An 18,376-nucleotide genomic window follows, 5' to 3' on the forward strand; every position below is an offset into this window, starting at 1 on the left:
TAGCATTTTCTTCATATTGGTCTGAATGGTATGGAAGTCCATTTGTGCCAAAAAAGATCCTGTAAGTCATTATAGTCATTATAATGATAAACGTTTTTGAAGTGATGACAGTACCTCCAAATAATGACTGGTAGTTATCTCAAAATAATAATAAGCTTTCTCAAAATAATGGGCAAAATAATATCTCAAAATAAAGAGAAATTTTCTGAAAATAATGAGTTTGTGTCTAAAAATAATGTGAAACTTTCTCAAAATAATGACTTAGTATCCCCAATTAATGTGAAACTTTCTCAAAATAATGAGTTAGTATCTCAAAATAATGAGTTTGTGTCTCAAAATAATGTGAAATCTTCTCAAAATAATGAGTTAGTATTTCAAAATAATGAGTTTGTATCTCAAAATAATGATACAGCTATTGCGAAAACTATCAGACACTGTAATGATTTCTACTGTTTAGAAACGATATAATCTTCTTTGTGGAGTTTATAAATGATAAACGATCTGAAGTCTGTAGTTTATGAATGTTTTTAGAGTAATCAATGTTTTGTTAGACTCAGTAGAAGTAGCATTTTCTTTCATATTGGTCTGAATGGTATGGAAGCCCATTTGTGCCAAAAAATGATCCTGTAAGTCATTATAATGATAAACGTTTTTGAAGTGATGACAGTATCTCAAAAATAATGACTAGTAGCTATCTAAAAATGATAACAAGCTTTCTCAAAATAATGACTTAGTATCTCAAAATAATGACTTAGTATCTCAAAATAATGTGAAACTTTCTTAAAATAAGATAAGATAAGATAAGATATTCCTTTATTAGTCCAGCAGGGGGGAAATTTGCAGTAGTATCTCAAAATAATGTGAAACTTTCGCAAAATAATGAGAAACTTTCTCAAAATAATGACTTAGTTTCCCCAAATTATGTGAAACTTTCTCAAAATAATGAGTTCGTATCTCAAAATAATGAGTTTGTATCTCAAAATAATGAGAAGCTTTCTCAAAATCATGACTTAGTACCTCAAAATAATTAGTATCAAAATACTGACTTAATAGCCTATCTCAAAATAATGAGAAACTCTCTGAAAATAATGACGTAGTATCTCAAAATAATGAGTTTGTATAGTATAATAACCTTAAAGCTACTTCAGGGAAAACAAACAGGGCAAACTGTATATCTCACATGTTCTGTGACACCTCCAGGCACAATACTGTCTGTCTAATGGGCTCACAAGCAAAAATGCAACATTTCCTTCTTGTTAAAGTCTGCTTGTTCCAACTCTTCATTGATGCCACTGCATATGATGTTTACACTGAATGAAATATTTAAATGATATTTAAAGGACCAGTGTGTAACATTTAAGGGACTCTATTGGCAGAAATGGAATAATATAATATTAATAAGTATGTTTTCTTTACCTCTCCGGGACCATCACCGTTGGCGTGGTGGAGAGGTCCCTATGACCCTGAGGGCTCTGTTGTCTGGAGCCTGGTGCTCCTGGTAGGGTCTCCCATTGCAAATTGATCTCAGGTGAGGGGCCAGACTAAGAATGGTTCATAAAACCCCAATGAAGAATAGAGGAAGAGGAAGAGTTACCCGGCCCGGAGGAAGCCCGGGGCCCTCGTCTGGATCCAGGCCCAGACGGAGGGCCCATCAGCGAGCGCCTGGTGGCCGGGCTTGCCACGGAGCCCAGCCGGGTACACCCCGAAGAAGCGTCGTAGCACCCCCCTCCTCTCCATCCTGTGGGCTCACCACCTGCGGGAAGAACCGCTGGGGTCGGGTGCGCTGCCACACGGGTGGCAGTGAAGGCCAGGGACATCGACGGACCGGACCTAGGCGGCAGAGGCTAGCTCTGGGGACGTGGAACGTCACCTCTCTGTGGGGGAAGGAGCCGGAGCTTGTGCGGGAGGTGGAGCGTTATCAGTTAGATCTGGTAGGGCTTACCTCTACACACAGCCTCGGTTCTGGAACCATACTCCTGGACAGGGTTGGACTCTATTCTTCTCTGGAGTTGCCCATCGTGTGACGCGCCGAGCGGGTTTTGGGATACTCACAAACCCTCGGCTGAGTGCCGTTACGTTGGAGTTTACCCCGGTGGACGAGAGGGTCGCCTCCCTACGCCTGCGGGTTATGGGGGGGAAAACTCTGACTGTTGTCTGTGCATATGCACCGAAAAGCAGTTCGGAGTATTCGGCCTTCTTGGAGACCCTGAATGGAGTCCTGCATGGGGCTCCAGTAGGGGACTCCATAGTTCTGCTGGGAGACTTCAACGTGCACGTGGGCAACGATGGAGGCACCTGGAGTGGTGTGATTGGGAGGAACGGCCTCCCTGATCTAAACCCGAGTGGTCGTTTGTTATTGGACCTCTGTGCTAGTCATGGACTGTCCATAACGAACACCATGTTTGAACATAGGGATGCTCATAAGTGTATGTGGTACCTGTATGGGGTGAGGGTGGGCACTTCTCAGGGCCATCCAATCTCTGTACGCCCAAAGCGAGAGCTGTGTTCGGGTTCTCAGCAAAAAGTTGGACTCGTTTCCGGTGGGGGTTGGCCTCCGCCAGGGCTGCGCTTTGGCACCAATCCTGTTCGTGGAACTTTTGGAATAATCCTGCTAACAGACAAACTTTGGCCTTGGCGGAGGTAATAAGTAAATGAGAAACCAGTGTGTATGCTCAGGGCATAAAGTGGACATTGACATCGAGCCAGAGATTTTTCATCACCACACTTGGCCGCAATATATCATGTTGTGCATGTGTGCCGCATTAAACTGGGCACGGAAACCAGACGAGAAGAAAACACCCTCCTTGTTGGTTTTTGTATGACATTTATTTACTGCTGTCTGGTTTTCAAGATATGGACAATTTAAGAGTGGCATCCCATTCACTTGGGGTTATTTTACAATGACACCTTAGTTTCTCTCATTTTGAAGGGCCAACCCTAAATAAGAACAAACAAAAGTAAGGGGTGAGGCGAAGAAGGGGCACAAAACCTTAGACTAATTTATTGACTGGATATAAGAGTCAAAATAATACAAGTCTTGCAAGGGCTGAGAAGGTGTATGAAAAAATGTGAACTTTGTTTAGGTACGACTTGGATGCAGGAGATTGTGCCTCTGATCATGAGTGGAGGAGATCCAGCCTCTGTTGAGACTCTTCTTCAGTGGAGACGTGTTCCCTGGCTGGAACTGGACGAGACCTCCATCCTTAACCTTGAACAGAGGCCGTCTCCACGCATACTTTGTACACACTTCCAGTACAACATGATGCCTCCATCTTTCTTTGAAGTTAAGCCAAAGGTAAACTAATCATATAGTTTGTGTCACGGATCATCAAGTCCTTCAAGTCAGTAAATACGTTTTATTTCCTGTGATGTAGTTGAATACAACAGACACCTTGGAGGCTTGAGTTTAGAGAACTTAGAATATCAGCGAACACCTTCAAATTCCAATCTATGAGTATTACACATAATATGCTGGAGGGGCCATGAGTCAGTTGCACCAGCTGATCGTGAATTCAAGTTTGGCCTTGTCATAACTTTGTGTTTCCTAAATGGGGAACGCATTACTAAATTAAAACAGGTTGCAACACAAAAACTAGGGCTGTATTGGAAACTGCATACTATACTAGTAGTACGTACTGATTTGGCCAAAACGTAGCATGTAGTATGCAGTATGCAAACAAAAGCTAAATCTACAGCATGCCAAAAACACCCGGATGTCGTACTGATTCAGAAAAAATCTCCAGTACGCATCGGACCAGTCGACCTCGCTTACTGCATCCCACAATTCAAAGTGTTGGAACAGCACAGGCTATGGTCACAACAACAGTGGTTAAAAACAGCTAATAAGCCAGCAAGTTTTTGACATTTTTCGTAGCTATTTCATCACTAAATTCACTTCTGAGAATTTTTGAGGCGAAAAAAACAATGGTGTAGATTTTGAATCTGAAGATCTGAAGTCTGTAGTTTATGAACATGTAGAGTAATCAATGTTTTGTTAGACTCAGTAGAAGTATCATTTTCTTCATATTGGTCTGAATGGTATGGAAGCCCATATGTGCCAAAAAAAGATCCTGTAAGTCATTATAGTCATTATAATGATAAACGTTTAAACGTTATTAAACGTTTTTTAAGTGATGAGAGTACCTCAAAATAATGGGCAAAATATTATCTCAAAATAATGAGTTAGTATTTCAAAATAATGACAAAGGATCTCATCATATTGATACTATCTCAAAATAATGAGAAACTCTCTGAAAATAATGACGTAGTATCTCAAAATAATGAGTTAGCATCCCAAAAAAATGAGTTTGTATAATATAATAACCTTAAAGCTACTTCAGGGAAAACAAACCGGGCAAACTGTATATCTCACATGTTCTGTGACACCTCCAGGCACAATACTGTCTGTCTAATGGGCTCACAAGCAAAAATGCAACATTTCCTTCTTGTTAAAGTCTGCTTGTTCCAACTCTTCATTGATGCCACTGTATACGATGTTTACACTGAATGAAATATTTAAATGATATTTAAAGGACCAGTTTTTAACATTTAGGGGACTCTATTGGCAGAAATGGAATAATATAATATTAATAAGTATGTTTTCTTTACCTCTCCGGGAACCATCACCTTAACGTGGTGGAGAGGTTTGTGTGTCCCTATGACCCTGAGGGCTCTGTTGTCTGGAGCCTGGTGCTCCTGGTAGGGTCTCCCATGGCAAATTGGTCTCAGGCGAGGGGCCAGACTAAGAATGGGTCATAAAACCCCAATGAAGAATAGAGGAAGAGGAAGAGTTACCCGGCCCGGAGGAAGCGCGGGGCCCACGTCTGGAGCCAGGCCCAGACGGAGGGCCCGTCAGCGAGCGCCTGGTGGCCGGGCCTGCCACGGAGCCCGGCCAGGTACACCCCGAAGAAGCGACGTGGCACCCCCCTCCTCTCCATCCTGTGGGCTCACCACCTGCGGGAAGAACACTAGCAAGGATCCTGGAGGGGGCCTGGGAGTATGCCTATCCACTCTACATGTGTTTTGTGGACTTGGAGAAGGTGTATGACCGGGTCCCCCGGGAGATACTGTTGGGGAGGGAGTATGGGGTGTATGGGGTGTATGGGGTGAGGGGGGTCACTTCTCAAGGCCATCCAATCTCTGTACGCCCAAAGCGAGAGCTGTGTTCGGGTTCTCGGCAATAAGTCGGACTTGTTTCCGGTGGGGGTTGGCCTCCGCCAGGGCTGCGCTTTGTCACCAATCCTGTTCGTGATATTCATGGACAGGATATCGAGGCGTAGTTGGTGGGAGGTGGGGTTGCAGTTCGATGTGCTGAGGGACTCATCATTGCTTTTTGCAGATGATGTGGTCCTTTTGGCATCATCGGTCTGTGACCTCAAGCACTCACTGGATCGGTTCACAGCCGAGTGTGAAGCAGCCGGGATGAGGATCGGCACCTCTAAATCTGAGGCTATGGTTCTCAGCAGGAAACCGATGGATTGCCTACTCCGGGTAGGGAATGAGTCCTTACCCCAAGTGAAGGAGTTCTCTCTTCTGAGCATCAAATTGAGTCTGACTTACTGTGTTTGGTACCTGTAACGACGGCTCGCCATTACGGGAGTAATATAGTATGTGTAACTATAATTACTATACATATGGATTATTGAATATACTTAATGAACACACGGAGGTATTAATTAATTAAAAACAGTCAATAACATGCCAAACTTACTTCTGCCAGTTTCCGTTTCCCTAGGTGCGCGGGTGAAAGAGATCCCCGGGGACTCGCGCCCTATTAATAGTTCCGGGAGGGCGAAACCAGTGGGAAGTGGGTGGAGGGGAGTTTGGTGGGACTGTTTTGTGTGTATTTGTGAAGGGGTAGTGTTTATGGATGTTTATTGAGGATAGTTGGGGGTGTATGTATTTGTTAAAAGGATTTATATGTGGGGGATGGCTTTATGTACATAAATGTGGATGTTTTTGTATATTGGTGTGGTGTTGTGTGTGGGAAAATGGTATGGGCCAATTGAGGGGAGTATAAAAACCATGAGTTTGGGTCCATTTGGGGGAATACTACGGTGGAGGCAACATGTGTGACGGGTATGAAACGAAAAATAAATGCTTCTATGCTGAAATACCATCCAGTTGTGGACTGAGCCTCATTTCCTCCAGGACCGCTCGGGGATTCTAACAAGTGGTGTCAGAAGAAAAGGCCGGACAACATATTGAGGAGAGCATGATGACTAGAGGCACAAAGAAAGATCCTCAGGAGGAGCCAGGCAGTGGGGAAGCAGGTACTTCAGCTGACCAGCAGGGGGCAGCGGCTGGTGGAAATCCTGATAAGCTGGAGGAGCTGACTGGCATGATGAAGTCTCTGGTCCGCTCCCAAACATCCAGAGATCAGCAGTTGGAAAAAGAGTCCATACGCCAAGAGCAGAGATGGAGGAGCATGCAACACCAGTTCCAACAGATTCAAACACAGGTGACAGAGATGAGAGAAGAATATGACAGCAGAGGGGAGCGCTATGAAAGTGTTGATGGTGCAGACGGGGAAGAACCGGAGGTGATGGCCAGCCAATCCAGTCAGCGGGAGTGGTCGCCACCACCACAGAGGGTGCGACACATGCATAGAGACCCCAAGTTGATACCACTCACTCCGGAGGATGACATCGAACACTTTCTGACAACGTTTGAAAGGATGGCCACTGTCTGCCGTTGGCCGAAAGAGGAGTGGGCCATTCATCTTGTTCCTCTGCTCACAGGTAAGGCACGTAGTGCCTATGTTCTCATGGACATCACAGACTCTGAAGAGTATGAAAAGGTTAAAGAGGCTATTCTAGCTAAATATGAGATCACAGCCGACACCTATAGAAGGCGGTTTCGTGCACTGAACATTGATCAAGGAGAGACCCCACGTGAACTATATGTTCGACTGAAGGACATGTTTAACAAATGGATCAAACCACAGAGCTCTACGGTGAAAGACATGGCCGAGCTGATGATTCTGGAGCAGTTTTTGAGGATGGTGGACCCGGAGTTGGAGGTCTGGATCCGTGAACGGGACCCAAAGTCTGCAGAAGATGCCGCCCGGTTTGCAGAGGTTTTCCTGTCAGCCAGAACTGGGAGCAGAAGAACCACCTTCGGCCGGGACAGCTACTTCACCGGGTGCAGTAAGTCCAATGGGGGTGAAAGGGGTGGTCAAACTCAGTTTAGGCCTCAGAACAATGCTAGGCAGTTCCCTCCCAGTAAACCTAACAGTAACAAGCCCTTTTCCAGCTCTAAGCAGGACATCCGCTGCTATCAGTGTAATGCCTTAGGTCACACTCAGTATACATGCCCCGCAACCAGACAGAGTAAGCCTTCCCTTTTGTGTACAGTACCCAGACCCGCTAACCCAGTCTCTGTGCAGGCAGAAGCGCTCACAACACCGGTGTTAGTGAATGGTCAGTGTGAGAAGGCCCTCTTAGACTCTGGCAGTTTTCAGTCTGTTGTGCTGTCCAGCATAGTTCCTAGAGAACTGTGGAGTGAGACCACTGCCAATATTAGTTGTGTACATGGTGATGAGAAAAAGTACCCCACAGCTGAGGTTTATCTTACGGTTGGTGGCCAGACTTACCTCCTGCCAGTAGCGTTAGTGCCCAGACTACCATATCCTGTTATCCTTGGCCAGGATGTCCCCACACTGTTAGATTTGATTGAGCAGGCAAAAGGTAAGAAGCAAGTTACCAGTGAGGGACATGTAGAGGGCACTGTTGAGGCACCAGTTCAGGAGGTTGAGCAGCAGTTACAGCTCCAACCGGCAGTTAAAGCATGTAACGTGGTCACAACTAGAGCACAGAAGGCAAGAAATACACTTGAGGAGTTACCATTTTACCAGGTTGAGTTGGAGGCAGGTCCAGTCAAGCAGCTGAAGTCCAGAGCTCAGAGAAGGAGGGAAAAGGTTTTGGCTACAGCCAGGGAAGAGTTTGAGGGAGTACCTAAGCCCAGCCATCCTTTAGATTTTCACATTCCCCCCGACATAGCAGCAATACAGCGAGCTGATCCAATGCTAAAATCCTGGTTTGACAAGGTGACAGAGGTCGAAGGTGAGAAACAGGGAAAGGTAGACTGTTTAGCTGATGCTAGCTATGTGGTTAAGAGGGGCATTCTCTACCAGCGTCAGGGAAAGGATGAAGCCTTAGCTTTGCCACAGAGCCTTACACAGAAAGTCATGGAACTAGGGCATTCTATTCCCTGGGCGGGTCACCTAGCATTTCAAAAAACCCTCAGCAGGATTGGCAGGAGATTCGTTTGGCCGGGCATGTACACCCGGGTTAAGAATTTTTGCGCTTCATGTGAGACGTGTCAGCTAACTTCACCTAAGGGTGTAGCCCGAGCCCAGCTTCAGTCACTGCCCATTATTGATACACCATTTGACCGAATAGGCATGGATGTAGTGGGGCCCCTTGAGAAAAGTTCTTCAGGAAATCGGTACATCTTGGTAATTTGTGATTATGCCACCCGTTACCCAGAAGTCTTTCCCCTCAGGTCTGTTAAAGCCAGACAGGTTGCCAACTGTCTTATACAGCTATTTTCAAGGGTAGGCATACCTAGAGAGGTCCTGACAGACTGTGGGACAAACTTCCTGTCGAAACTACTGCAGCAAGTTTATCAGTTGTTAGGTGTGAAGGGTATTAAGACCACCCCATACCACCCCCAGACGGACGGCCTGGTGGAAAGATTCAATCAAACACTTAAGAACATGCTGCGAAAGTTTGTCTCCCACACAGGCTCTGATTGGGACCAATGGCTGCCATACCTGCTGTTTGCCTACCGGGAGGTGCCACAGGCTTCAACAGGATTTTCGCCCTTCGAGCTTCTCTATGGTCGCCAAGTGAGGGGGCCACTGGACCTCCTGAGAGAGCACTGGGAGAATCCAATTGCAGATCAGGAGAATGTTGTTGCCTATGTCGTGAAGATGAGAGAGAGGCTGGAACAGATGACGGCTCTAGCACAGGAGCACATGAGGACGGCGCAAGCCAACCAGAAGACCTGGTATGACAGAAAGGCCAGAGACAGGACATTTCATCCAGGGCAGCAGGTGATGCTGTTGCTCCCAACCAGTGACTGTAAGCTGTTAGCCAAATGGCAGGGGCCTTACCAAGTCACCAAGCGCCAGGGTAAGGTAACCTATGAACTACACATGCCTGACAGATTGAAGAAACATCAGTGTTTTCACGTGAACCTGTTGAAGGAGTTTCAGGTGCCTTCACTGCCGATCCAGCAACCTGCCCAGCAGCAACTCTTCATACGTGCTCTCGATGAGGAGGAAAACAGAGAGCAGTCATTCCCCACCAACTCTGAGCCGACTTCAGCGGATGTGTCCCATCTCCAGCCAGCCCAGCAGAGGGAGATAAAAGCCTTGCTGGATCCAGAGCTTTTCCAAGAAAAACCTGGCTTCACAACTCTGGTCCAGCACAAGGTCCATCTGAAGGGAGAGGCTGCTCCCCGCCGGAAGAGCTATAGGATCCCTGAACGTTTGGTACCAGAGTTCAAGAAGGAGATTGAACTGATGTTGCAGCTGGGAATAATTGAGACATCAACCAGTGAGTGGTGCAGTCCTGTTGTGTTGGTACCTAAAAAAGATGGCTCACTGAGGTTCTGTATTGACTTCAGGTACCTCAATGCAGTCTCAAAGTTTGAAACCTACCCAATGCCCCGCATCGATGAGTTGCTGGAATGAGTTGGGAGGTCCACGTTCATCAACACGCTTGACCTGAGTAAGGGGTACTGGCAGCTGGCCCTGGTACCTGAGTCCAGGGAGCTGACAGCATTCAAGACGCCCTGTGGCATGTTTCAGTTCAGGGTGATGCCGTTTGGTCTCCATGGGGCGCCAGCAACTTTCCAACGACTCATGGACCAAGTGTTGAGGGAGGTGCCACAGTTTGCAGCCGCCTACTTGGATGATGTTGTCATCTTCAGCCAGACATGGGAGGAACATATGGCTCACCTGCAACGGGTCCTCCACCTGATCAAGACAGCCGGGCTAACCATCAATCCAAACAAATGTGCTTTTGCACAGGAACAGGTGGAGTACCTGGGCCATGTCGTTGGACAAGGGGTGGTCAAGCCTCGAGTGGGGAAGGTGGATGCCATCCACTCGTATCCGGTGCCCACCACCAAGAAGAAGGTGCGTGCCTTTATGGGGCTGGTGGGTTGGTACAGCAAGTTCATCCCCCACCTTTCTGAGAGGGCAGCTGTCCTTACTGACCTCACCAAGGCCTCAGCCCCAAACAGAGTGAGATGGAATGAAGAGTGTGACAGGGTCTTCAAGGATCTCAAGAGTGCCATCACAAGGGAGTCTGTTCTACACACTCCTGACTTCTCTCAGCCATTCACACTGCAGACGGATGCTTCTGGTGTCGGCCTTGGAGCAGTGCTGCTACAGGAGGCTGAGGGGGAGAGGCGTCCTGTATTGTTCCTGAGCCGCAAACTCCTGGACCGGGAGACAAGGTACTCCACAGTGGAGAAGGAGTGTCTAGCCATGAAGTGGGCCGTTGATTCACTGAGGTACTACTTGCTGGGACGTCACTTCTGCCTTGAGACGGATCATCGGGCTCTGCAGTGGCTGAACCGGATGAAGGACTCGAATACACGTATCACAGGGTGGTACCTGTCCCTGCAACCCTACGACTTCACAGTCCAGTACCGGGCAGGAAAGGCCAACCTGGTAGCAGACTGTCTCTCCAGAGTACATGAAAATTGAGGTATTGTACTCTTTGGAGAGGAGGAGAGGAAATGTAACGACGGCTCGCCGTTACGGGAGTAATATAGTATGTGTAACTATAATTACTATACATATGGATTATTGAATATACTTAATGAACACACGGAGGTATTAATTAATTAAAAACAGTCAATAACATGCCAAACTTACTTCTGCCAGTTTCCGTTTCCCTAGGTGCATGGGTGAAAGAGATCCCCGGGGACTCGCGCCCTATTAATAGTTCCGGGAGGGCGAAACCAGTGGGAAGTGGGTGGAGGGGAGTTTGGTGGGACTGTTTTGTGTGTATTTGTGAAGGGGTAGTGTTTATGGATGTTTATTGAGGATAGTTGGGGGTGTATGTATTTGTTAAAAGGATTTATATGTGGGGGATGGCTTTATGTACATAAATGTGGATGTTTTTGTATATTGGTGTGGTGTTGTGTGTGGGAAAATGGTATGGGCCAATTGAGGGGAGTATAAAAACCATGAGTTTGGGTCCATTTGGGGGAATACTACGGTGGAGGCAACATGTGTGATGGGTATGAAACGAAAAATAAATGCTTCTATGCTGAAATACCATCCAGTTGTGGACTGAGCCTCATTTCCTCCAGGACCGCTCGGGGATTCTAACAGTACCTTTGGAAACTTTGAGTTTAAATATTGATTTATAGGGCAACAAATAACACAGGTCAGGCAGGGTAACCTCCAAACAAACCAAATCAATAAACATTGGACTTTACTTTTATTACACAGAAGCCAGGACAGACGGTACTGGACAGCCGTCACTACTTCCGCAGAGATTCTGCTCATTTTTTGCTTCGAACTATGACTGAGGCAGAGCTTTACATACAGTACAAGGGGCTCTACATGCCTTCATCTCTGCACACTCCACAGAGCCTGAAATACTACGAAGAGTTTACTTTTCGCCCAGATGATATCATCATTGTAACGTATCCCAAGTCAGATGAGTTGTCGCTGTTACTTGTTGAATGTGCGCACCAGTATTAAACAGACCAAGTTTAAAGTTGGATTAAAGGCACTACGACTCAAAAGTGGAATTTCTTAAATTTATGTCAATGAAAAAGAAGATGTTTAATAGGAATTCAAACACAGCCTTCTAGTAAATGTTAGCTATATATATATATATATATATATATATACTGGAAAAACAAAGTTCGGAAACTTGTGTTTGGTGGATTATTTCTCTGTTGTTACAATGCTAATTGGCATTGTATTTTACATCGTTGGAAAGCCTGTTTATTTACCTTCGCAATGATGTCCAACTTGTAAGGATCATGCATTTGTGGGATGAGCAGCACAGCTGATTATGTGGGGAGCGCCCAAGAAAAATTTGCCAAAATGCTCTGCCAATGGTAAACAGTATATTTTCATAAGGCTACCAGGAAGCCTGCAATGACTGCCCTTCACCGTCAGGCCCGTTTGCGCTGGTGTCGACAACACAGACAATGGAACCTGAACATGTGGGGGAATGGCATGTTCAGTGATGAGTCCAGGTTCTGTCTGCCAAAGTTGGATGGCAGGGTCAAAGTATGGAGACAACGTGGAGAACGCTATGCTGATTGTTGAACCGATGGAGTAACAGCTTTTGGTGGGGGCAGTGTCATGGTGTGGGGCGGCATCTCCCTCACTGGTAAAACAAGGCTCATCATCATTGAAGGCCATCTCAATGCAGTGAAATATCAGGATGAGATTCTACAGCCAGTGGCGATCCCATATCTCCACAATCTGGCATCTAACTTCATCCTCCAAGAAACAACGCTCACCCGCACAGAGCCAGGGTTATCACAGACTACCTCCACAATGTGGGAGTAGAGAGAATGGAACGGCCTGCCGATAGTCCAGACGTCAACCCAATTCAACACTTGTAGGATCAGCTTGGGCGTGCTGTATGTGTTAGAGTGACCAACACAACCTCATTTGCTGACCTGCAGTGAATCCTGGTTGAGGAATGGAACGCCATCCCACAGCAACGTGTGACCAGGTTGGTGACCAGCATGAGGAGGAGGTGCCAGGCTGTTGTGGCTGCGTATGGATCTTCCACCCACTACTGAGGCTCCTGATGGTGTATTAAATGAATAAAGTGTAAAATTGCCAATATGTCTTGTTTGTTCCTTGTTACTGATAGAGAGTGCAATCATCCAATCCACCAAACAACTCAAAACAAGAGTCAACACCAACAGGAGAATACACTGTTTACCATTTCTTGGGCGCTACCCACATAATCAGCTGTGCTGCTCATCCCACAAATGCATGATCCTTACAAGTTGGACATCATTGCGAAGTTAAATAAACAGGCTTTCCAACGATGTAAAATACAATGCCAATTAGCATTGTAACAACAGAGAAATAATCCATCAAACACAAGTTTCCGAACTTTGTTTTTCCAGTTTATATCTTGAAGAAGTAGTAAAGTACTCACACGTTCTCAATGTAAATGAGAAAATGTCTAATGAAGAGAAGCTAAAATGGTGTATTATTGTATATTGTAGCGTAATGACCGAAAGATGAAAATAATCATCTTAATTCTTAGGGGTGGGAATTTTTTTTACAATTTTGAAATCAAATTTTTTAATGCCAGAATCAATATTTGCTTCATTTGAGTCTATGCGGAAGTAGTACTCTCTACTCTCTCACTCCTTGCTGACAGACGCTTTCCTCTCTGCTTTGGTCTCCGCTTTGTTCTCCGCTTTACTTTCATTTTTTTCATTGCAATGCTTGTCTTTCGCTATGAAATTTTTTGGAAAGCGGGTCCTGGAAACTTATAAATCACTGGGAGTTTAATTTATGAAAGAAAATGAAGGCTACCACTATTCCTAACAACTTTTTTATTTTGTGAGCGTGGCCTACCAGCAGCACAAGCCTGTACTATAGTGAACGGTGTTGTGGATTTTCCGATATTCAGGTTAACTCAGTCGACAGGAAGGAAGAGGCCCCGGAGCTGTTGATGTCTTACACATTAAGTTTATTGAAGCTTGATCAAGGAGCAATTGTCAGGCCCTCCACATTTGGTGTCCTCTCTGCGTGAAGGCCTCACAACTCTGCCCTTCCTCCCTGGTGCTCAGTGTTTTATCCTTATCATGTTTTGACTTACGCGGTTCCTCTGGCATCTCTGACCCTGGTTGCCCCAGCGACTGCCTCTATGGCCCCTACTAAAGACACAGCTCTACAGATAACCTAGACAGGAATCCAAAACAATAATGCCAACACGAGGGAGAGAGAGAGAGAGAGACCAAGGAGAGAGAAATTGATAGAAAATTCCATCACAAACGGGAGCGAGGTGCTTGGCTAAAGCTAGGGCGGCTGTGATTCAGAGGGTAGAGCAGGTCGTCCACCAATCGGAGGGTCAGTGGTTCGATCCCCGGCTGCTCCGGGTCACATGTCGTTGTGTCCTTGAGCAAGAAACTTAACCCCAAATTGCTCCCAAAGTGTATGAATGTGTGTGTGAATGGGTAAATGCTGACATGTAGTGTAAAGCGCTTTCAGTGGTCGGAAGACTAGAAAAACTCTATTTAAATGCAAGTCCATTTACCTTCCATTAAAGCTAATTAAATGCCTCCCTTCTCCACGGATGACTACCACAAACTTCTACAGAAGATTGCAGTGCTGGAAACAAAAATTCCCTAATCATAACCCTAAACAATTCAGGAGTAAAACTGTTCAACTCTAATCTACTTTACTTCTTGCGTCACTCATCTGTTCCCGATGTTTCCTTACGCATAAAATAATGATCCCTGTCACTTTAACTCAGTGAGGCATACATTTTAATACCCAAAGCCCCGGTATCGGGACTGAAAAAGTCAGATCGATGCATCCCTATGTGAAATCAGACATTTTAGGCCACAACAATCCCCCCAAAAAAGCCTTGCAAAATCTTGGAGGGACTGATAAACTAATAATTGTGAATTTAAAGTCTAACTACAGATTTCAGAACTTTTCTGCTGTCCTACTCAGGTACGACTTGGATGCAGGAGATTGTCCCTCTGATAGTGAGTGGAGGAGATCCAGCTTCTGTTGAGACTCTTCCTAACTGGGACCGTGCTCCCTGGCTGGAGGAGACTCAGGCCTGCCTCCTTAACCTTGAAGAGAGGCCGTCTCCACGACTGTTAACTACACATTTCCAGTACAACATGATGCCTCCATCTTTCTTTGAAGTTAAGCCAAAGGTAAATCTGCCATATAGTTTATGTTCATGGTCATTATCATTATTCTTTTGATTGGCACATTTTACCTTTCATAGAAATAGCTAAGTTAGTGATGAATGTGACAACATCATTTCAGGTCATCAATGTCGTGAGAAACCCCAAAGATGTGTTAACATCTTCCTTTCATTATTATGGGATGGCCAGCCACTTGGTCAACCCAGGCTCAAAGAGCGAGTTCCTCCACAAGTTCCTTGATGGGAAAGGTTGTTCTCAATTTTCTTTAAATCATAATACACAATACAGTAAGAGACAGTAACCTGAACTGTATGTCATTGACTGATGGAGTCACAATAAGATTTAAATGACAATAAGATACTGATAAGATTTAGGCTAACGTGAACTTCTGTTCAAAGACCTGAATGTTCTAAGTTATAGCTCACTCGCGATAATGGAGAGTTTGGGATTTTCTTTTCCTTCTAGTTGTGTATGGCACATGGTTTGATCATGTAAAGAGCTGGCTGAATGCTGAAGATACAGAGCACGTGATGCACATGTCCTATGAAGAGATGATAATGGTGAGATATTCAACAATACTTCTCAAAACTGCCTCAAGGTTTGAACAATACTAATAGTCTACAGCCACGCAAGTGGCTCTATGAGACTGTAATTAAGCATAGCTGTCTGAGCAACTCATAACGTAATAATCAGCACATAATGTAATAAAACATTGGGCGCATAACGTGATAACAGCCTTGTTCATAATGTAATAACTTATTACGTTATGAGAGCATTATTACATTATAAACTTAGCAAAATAAAAATGTGTAATAAATGTAATAAATTCAGCGCATAATGTATTCATTTAAAAAAAAGAGTACTCTACTCTTAACATTACTGCCAAGCAGGTGAAATATAGAGTGATATTGTGGTTTTAGCTGACGTGTGTCGCCTCTATGTTTTGACCGATGCTTGTTCATGTTCTATGTAGAGCGAGCACAAGCGCGAGCAACAGGACGCTGACTTTCGTTGACTTAACGGCAACAGGTGTCGCTGTTAACAAGCAATTTCTGATTCTTACGTAAAGTCCCTTTAAATAAGGATAAAATAATATTATGGCTCCAACACACAGTGTGAGAATCTTTTGTTTCTTTGTGGTGCAGGACCTGAAAGACTCTGTGGCCAGAATCGCTCAGTTCTTGCAGAAATCTCTGGACGCTGAGGTGATAGAGAAGATTGCGCACCGATGTTTGTTCAAGAACATGAAGCAGAACAACATGTCCAACTACTCTACTGTTCCTTGTGAATCCATGGACCAGACAAAGTCTGAATTTCTCAGGAAGGGTGAATATCAATGAATAATATAAACAGTACTATTTCAATTCCACTGTTATTGGATGCAATTCATAGAGTCATGCACACTATCTTTATTCAGGAAATTAACTAGGATGGACTACCTATACGTATACGAATGTGCACAGACTTAATACAACATAGAAATTACATTTAAAAAACACAATTTAAGATAGGGATCTCATTTCACACACAATGTCATTATGATTCCTCTTTTTTGCATGTTGTGTTTCAGGAATTGCTGGAGACTGGAAAAATCATCTAACAGTGGCAGAAGCAGAGCACTTTGATGCTGTTTACGAAGACAAAATGAAAGACGTCAAATATGAATTTGTTTGGGATTAAAATGATTGAAAATACCTAAATGAAGTATTTTCCACCTTTCTCCCGTGATGTACAGAAACCTGTTTCTCAATCTTTCTCATAGACAGACCATCAGAGTCTAACGTTCGCAGTCTTGACTGTGAATGACTGTATGGTGTTTATTTTATATACTAAAACTTTCTCACAGAACTGTGAGTTTGAGCAGATTGCCTCATCTGTCGAAACAACACTGGATACTTTGACTGAAATAAGGAGTTTTCCGTCTTTGAGAAACAGGTGTCCACCATTACAGCAGTATTATTGAGTTTGTGTTATGGCTATATTGATCAAAAATGGTCCAGTAGGTGGCACCCTTGTGTTGTTTTTTTTTCTTTAAGGGTAGGAACCTTAATGCAGGTGACAAGTGTTGCCAGATGGAGGAGGAGCACAAATAGTATTTTGACCGTCACTCCAGGTGAATGCTGTGGTTGTATTAGTGAAAATGTTGAATGAATGAAGTTTTTGTACATCGCCGGTTATGATTGACACATACCTGTAAGAAATAAATATTCCAGCAGACGCAAGAATGAAAGTTGGTCTTATTTCACAAGATATAACTAAGCAATGCTCAATTATAAGCCTGTCAATGCAGCCCCTCCGTTGTTTTAACCCTCTGAGACCCACAATAGACCCATTTGATCTTTTTTAGGGGGGATCAGGTTTTTTTTAGGGCGAGATAGCAGGTCAGCAGTAGATGTCACATAGAATCTGAAAGCTGGGAACCTGGAGATTAATTTGAGATGCAGCTCAGCACTGTGTGTCAAGTTAATCTAGTCCTAACATCCCATAATCTGTAAATTAATGGAACGCATGGTTAATGAGAGGCTTATGTACTTTTTGGAGAGGAGGGGCTTGGTGGCTGCATACCAAAGTGGGTTTGGAAGAGGCAGGAGCACAATGGATCTATTTGTGTGTTTAGAGGATGAGGTCAGAAAAGCTCAGGTTAATAAAGAGTCAGTAGCGGCAGCGTTTTTTGATGTGGAAAAGGCGTATGATATGCTATGGAGAAAAGGGTTGTTGATCAAGCTACATCAAATGGGAATTGAGGGAAACATTTTTAATTGAATTATAGATGTTTTAGGTGGAAGAGCCATCCAGGTTAAGATAGACTAAGAGCTTTCAGAAAGCCATGTTGTAGAAAATGGTGTTATAAATCCTACATTATTCTCAATTATGATAAATTATATATTTAAAGGTGTTCCGGCAGAAACATGGGAAGGTCTCTGTTTGCTGATGATGGGGCTTTGTGGAAGACGGGAAGGAATATGGGGCATATAGTTGAGAAACTACAAGAAGGAATAAAACAAGTGGAAAGATGGGGAATAGAAGGGGGTTTTAAATTTTCGGTGGAAAAAACTAAAATCATGCTCTTCACAAACAAGAAAGTAAAGGAAGGAATGAATCTGAGTTTATATGGAAGTAAGTTAGAGAGAGTAAAACGTTTTCGTTTTTTTGGGGTTTCATTTTGACCCCAGGTTAACATGGAGAGAGCATATAATGAGTATAGTGAACAAAAGTAAGAAAGTAATTAATGTTATGAGGTGTCTGGCAGGGATGGAATGGGGAGCAGATGTTGCATCATTGAGATATACTGTATATATGTAGCATTAATCTGGATGAGAATTGATTATGGGTGTGTTGTGTATGGGTCAGCAGCAAAGTCTGTGCTGTCAGACCTCCATGTTATTCAAGCCCAGGCGCTGAGGATGTGCCTTGGGGCAGTGGAAACTGCACCTGTGTGTGCACTTCAAATTGAAGCAGGAGAAATGCCACTGTG

The 18,376-nt window shown here is 44.4% G+C and overlaps 1 protein-coding gene across 1 annotated transcript; it reads left to right on the forward strand.

Moving 5' to 3' along the window:
* Positions 1 to 11,492: 11,492 nt before the first annotated feature.
* LOC119479352 (sulfotransferase 2B1-like) lies at positions 11,493 to 17,123 on the forward strand. Its single transcript, XM_037754838.1, has 6 exons — positions 11,493 to 11,687; positions 14,696 to 14,907; positions 15,023 to 15,149; positions 15,367 to 15,461; positions 16,047 to 16,227; positions 16,472 to 17,123. Exons 1-6 carry the CDS (start codon positions 11,549 to 11,551, stop codon positions 16,579 to 16,581), a joined length of 864 nt encoding a protein of 287 aa, XP_037610766.1. The 5' UTR covers positions 11,493 to 11,548; the 3' UTR covers positions 16,582 to 17,123.
* The last annotated feature ends 1,253 nt before the right edge of the window (positions 17,124 to 18,376 follow it).

This window comes from Sebastes umbrosus, chromosome 20 (assembly GCF_015220745.1).
Source record: "Sebastes umbrosus isolate fSebUmb1 chromosome 20, fSebUmb1.pri, whole genome shotgun sequence".
Lineage (NCBI taxonomy): Eukaryota > Metazoa > Chordata > Actinopteri > Perciformes > Sebastidae > Sebastes > Sebastes umbrosus.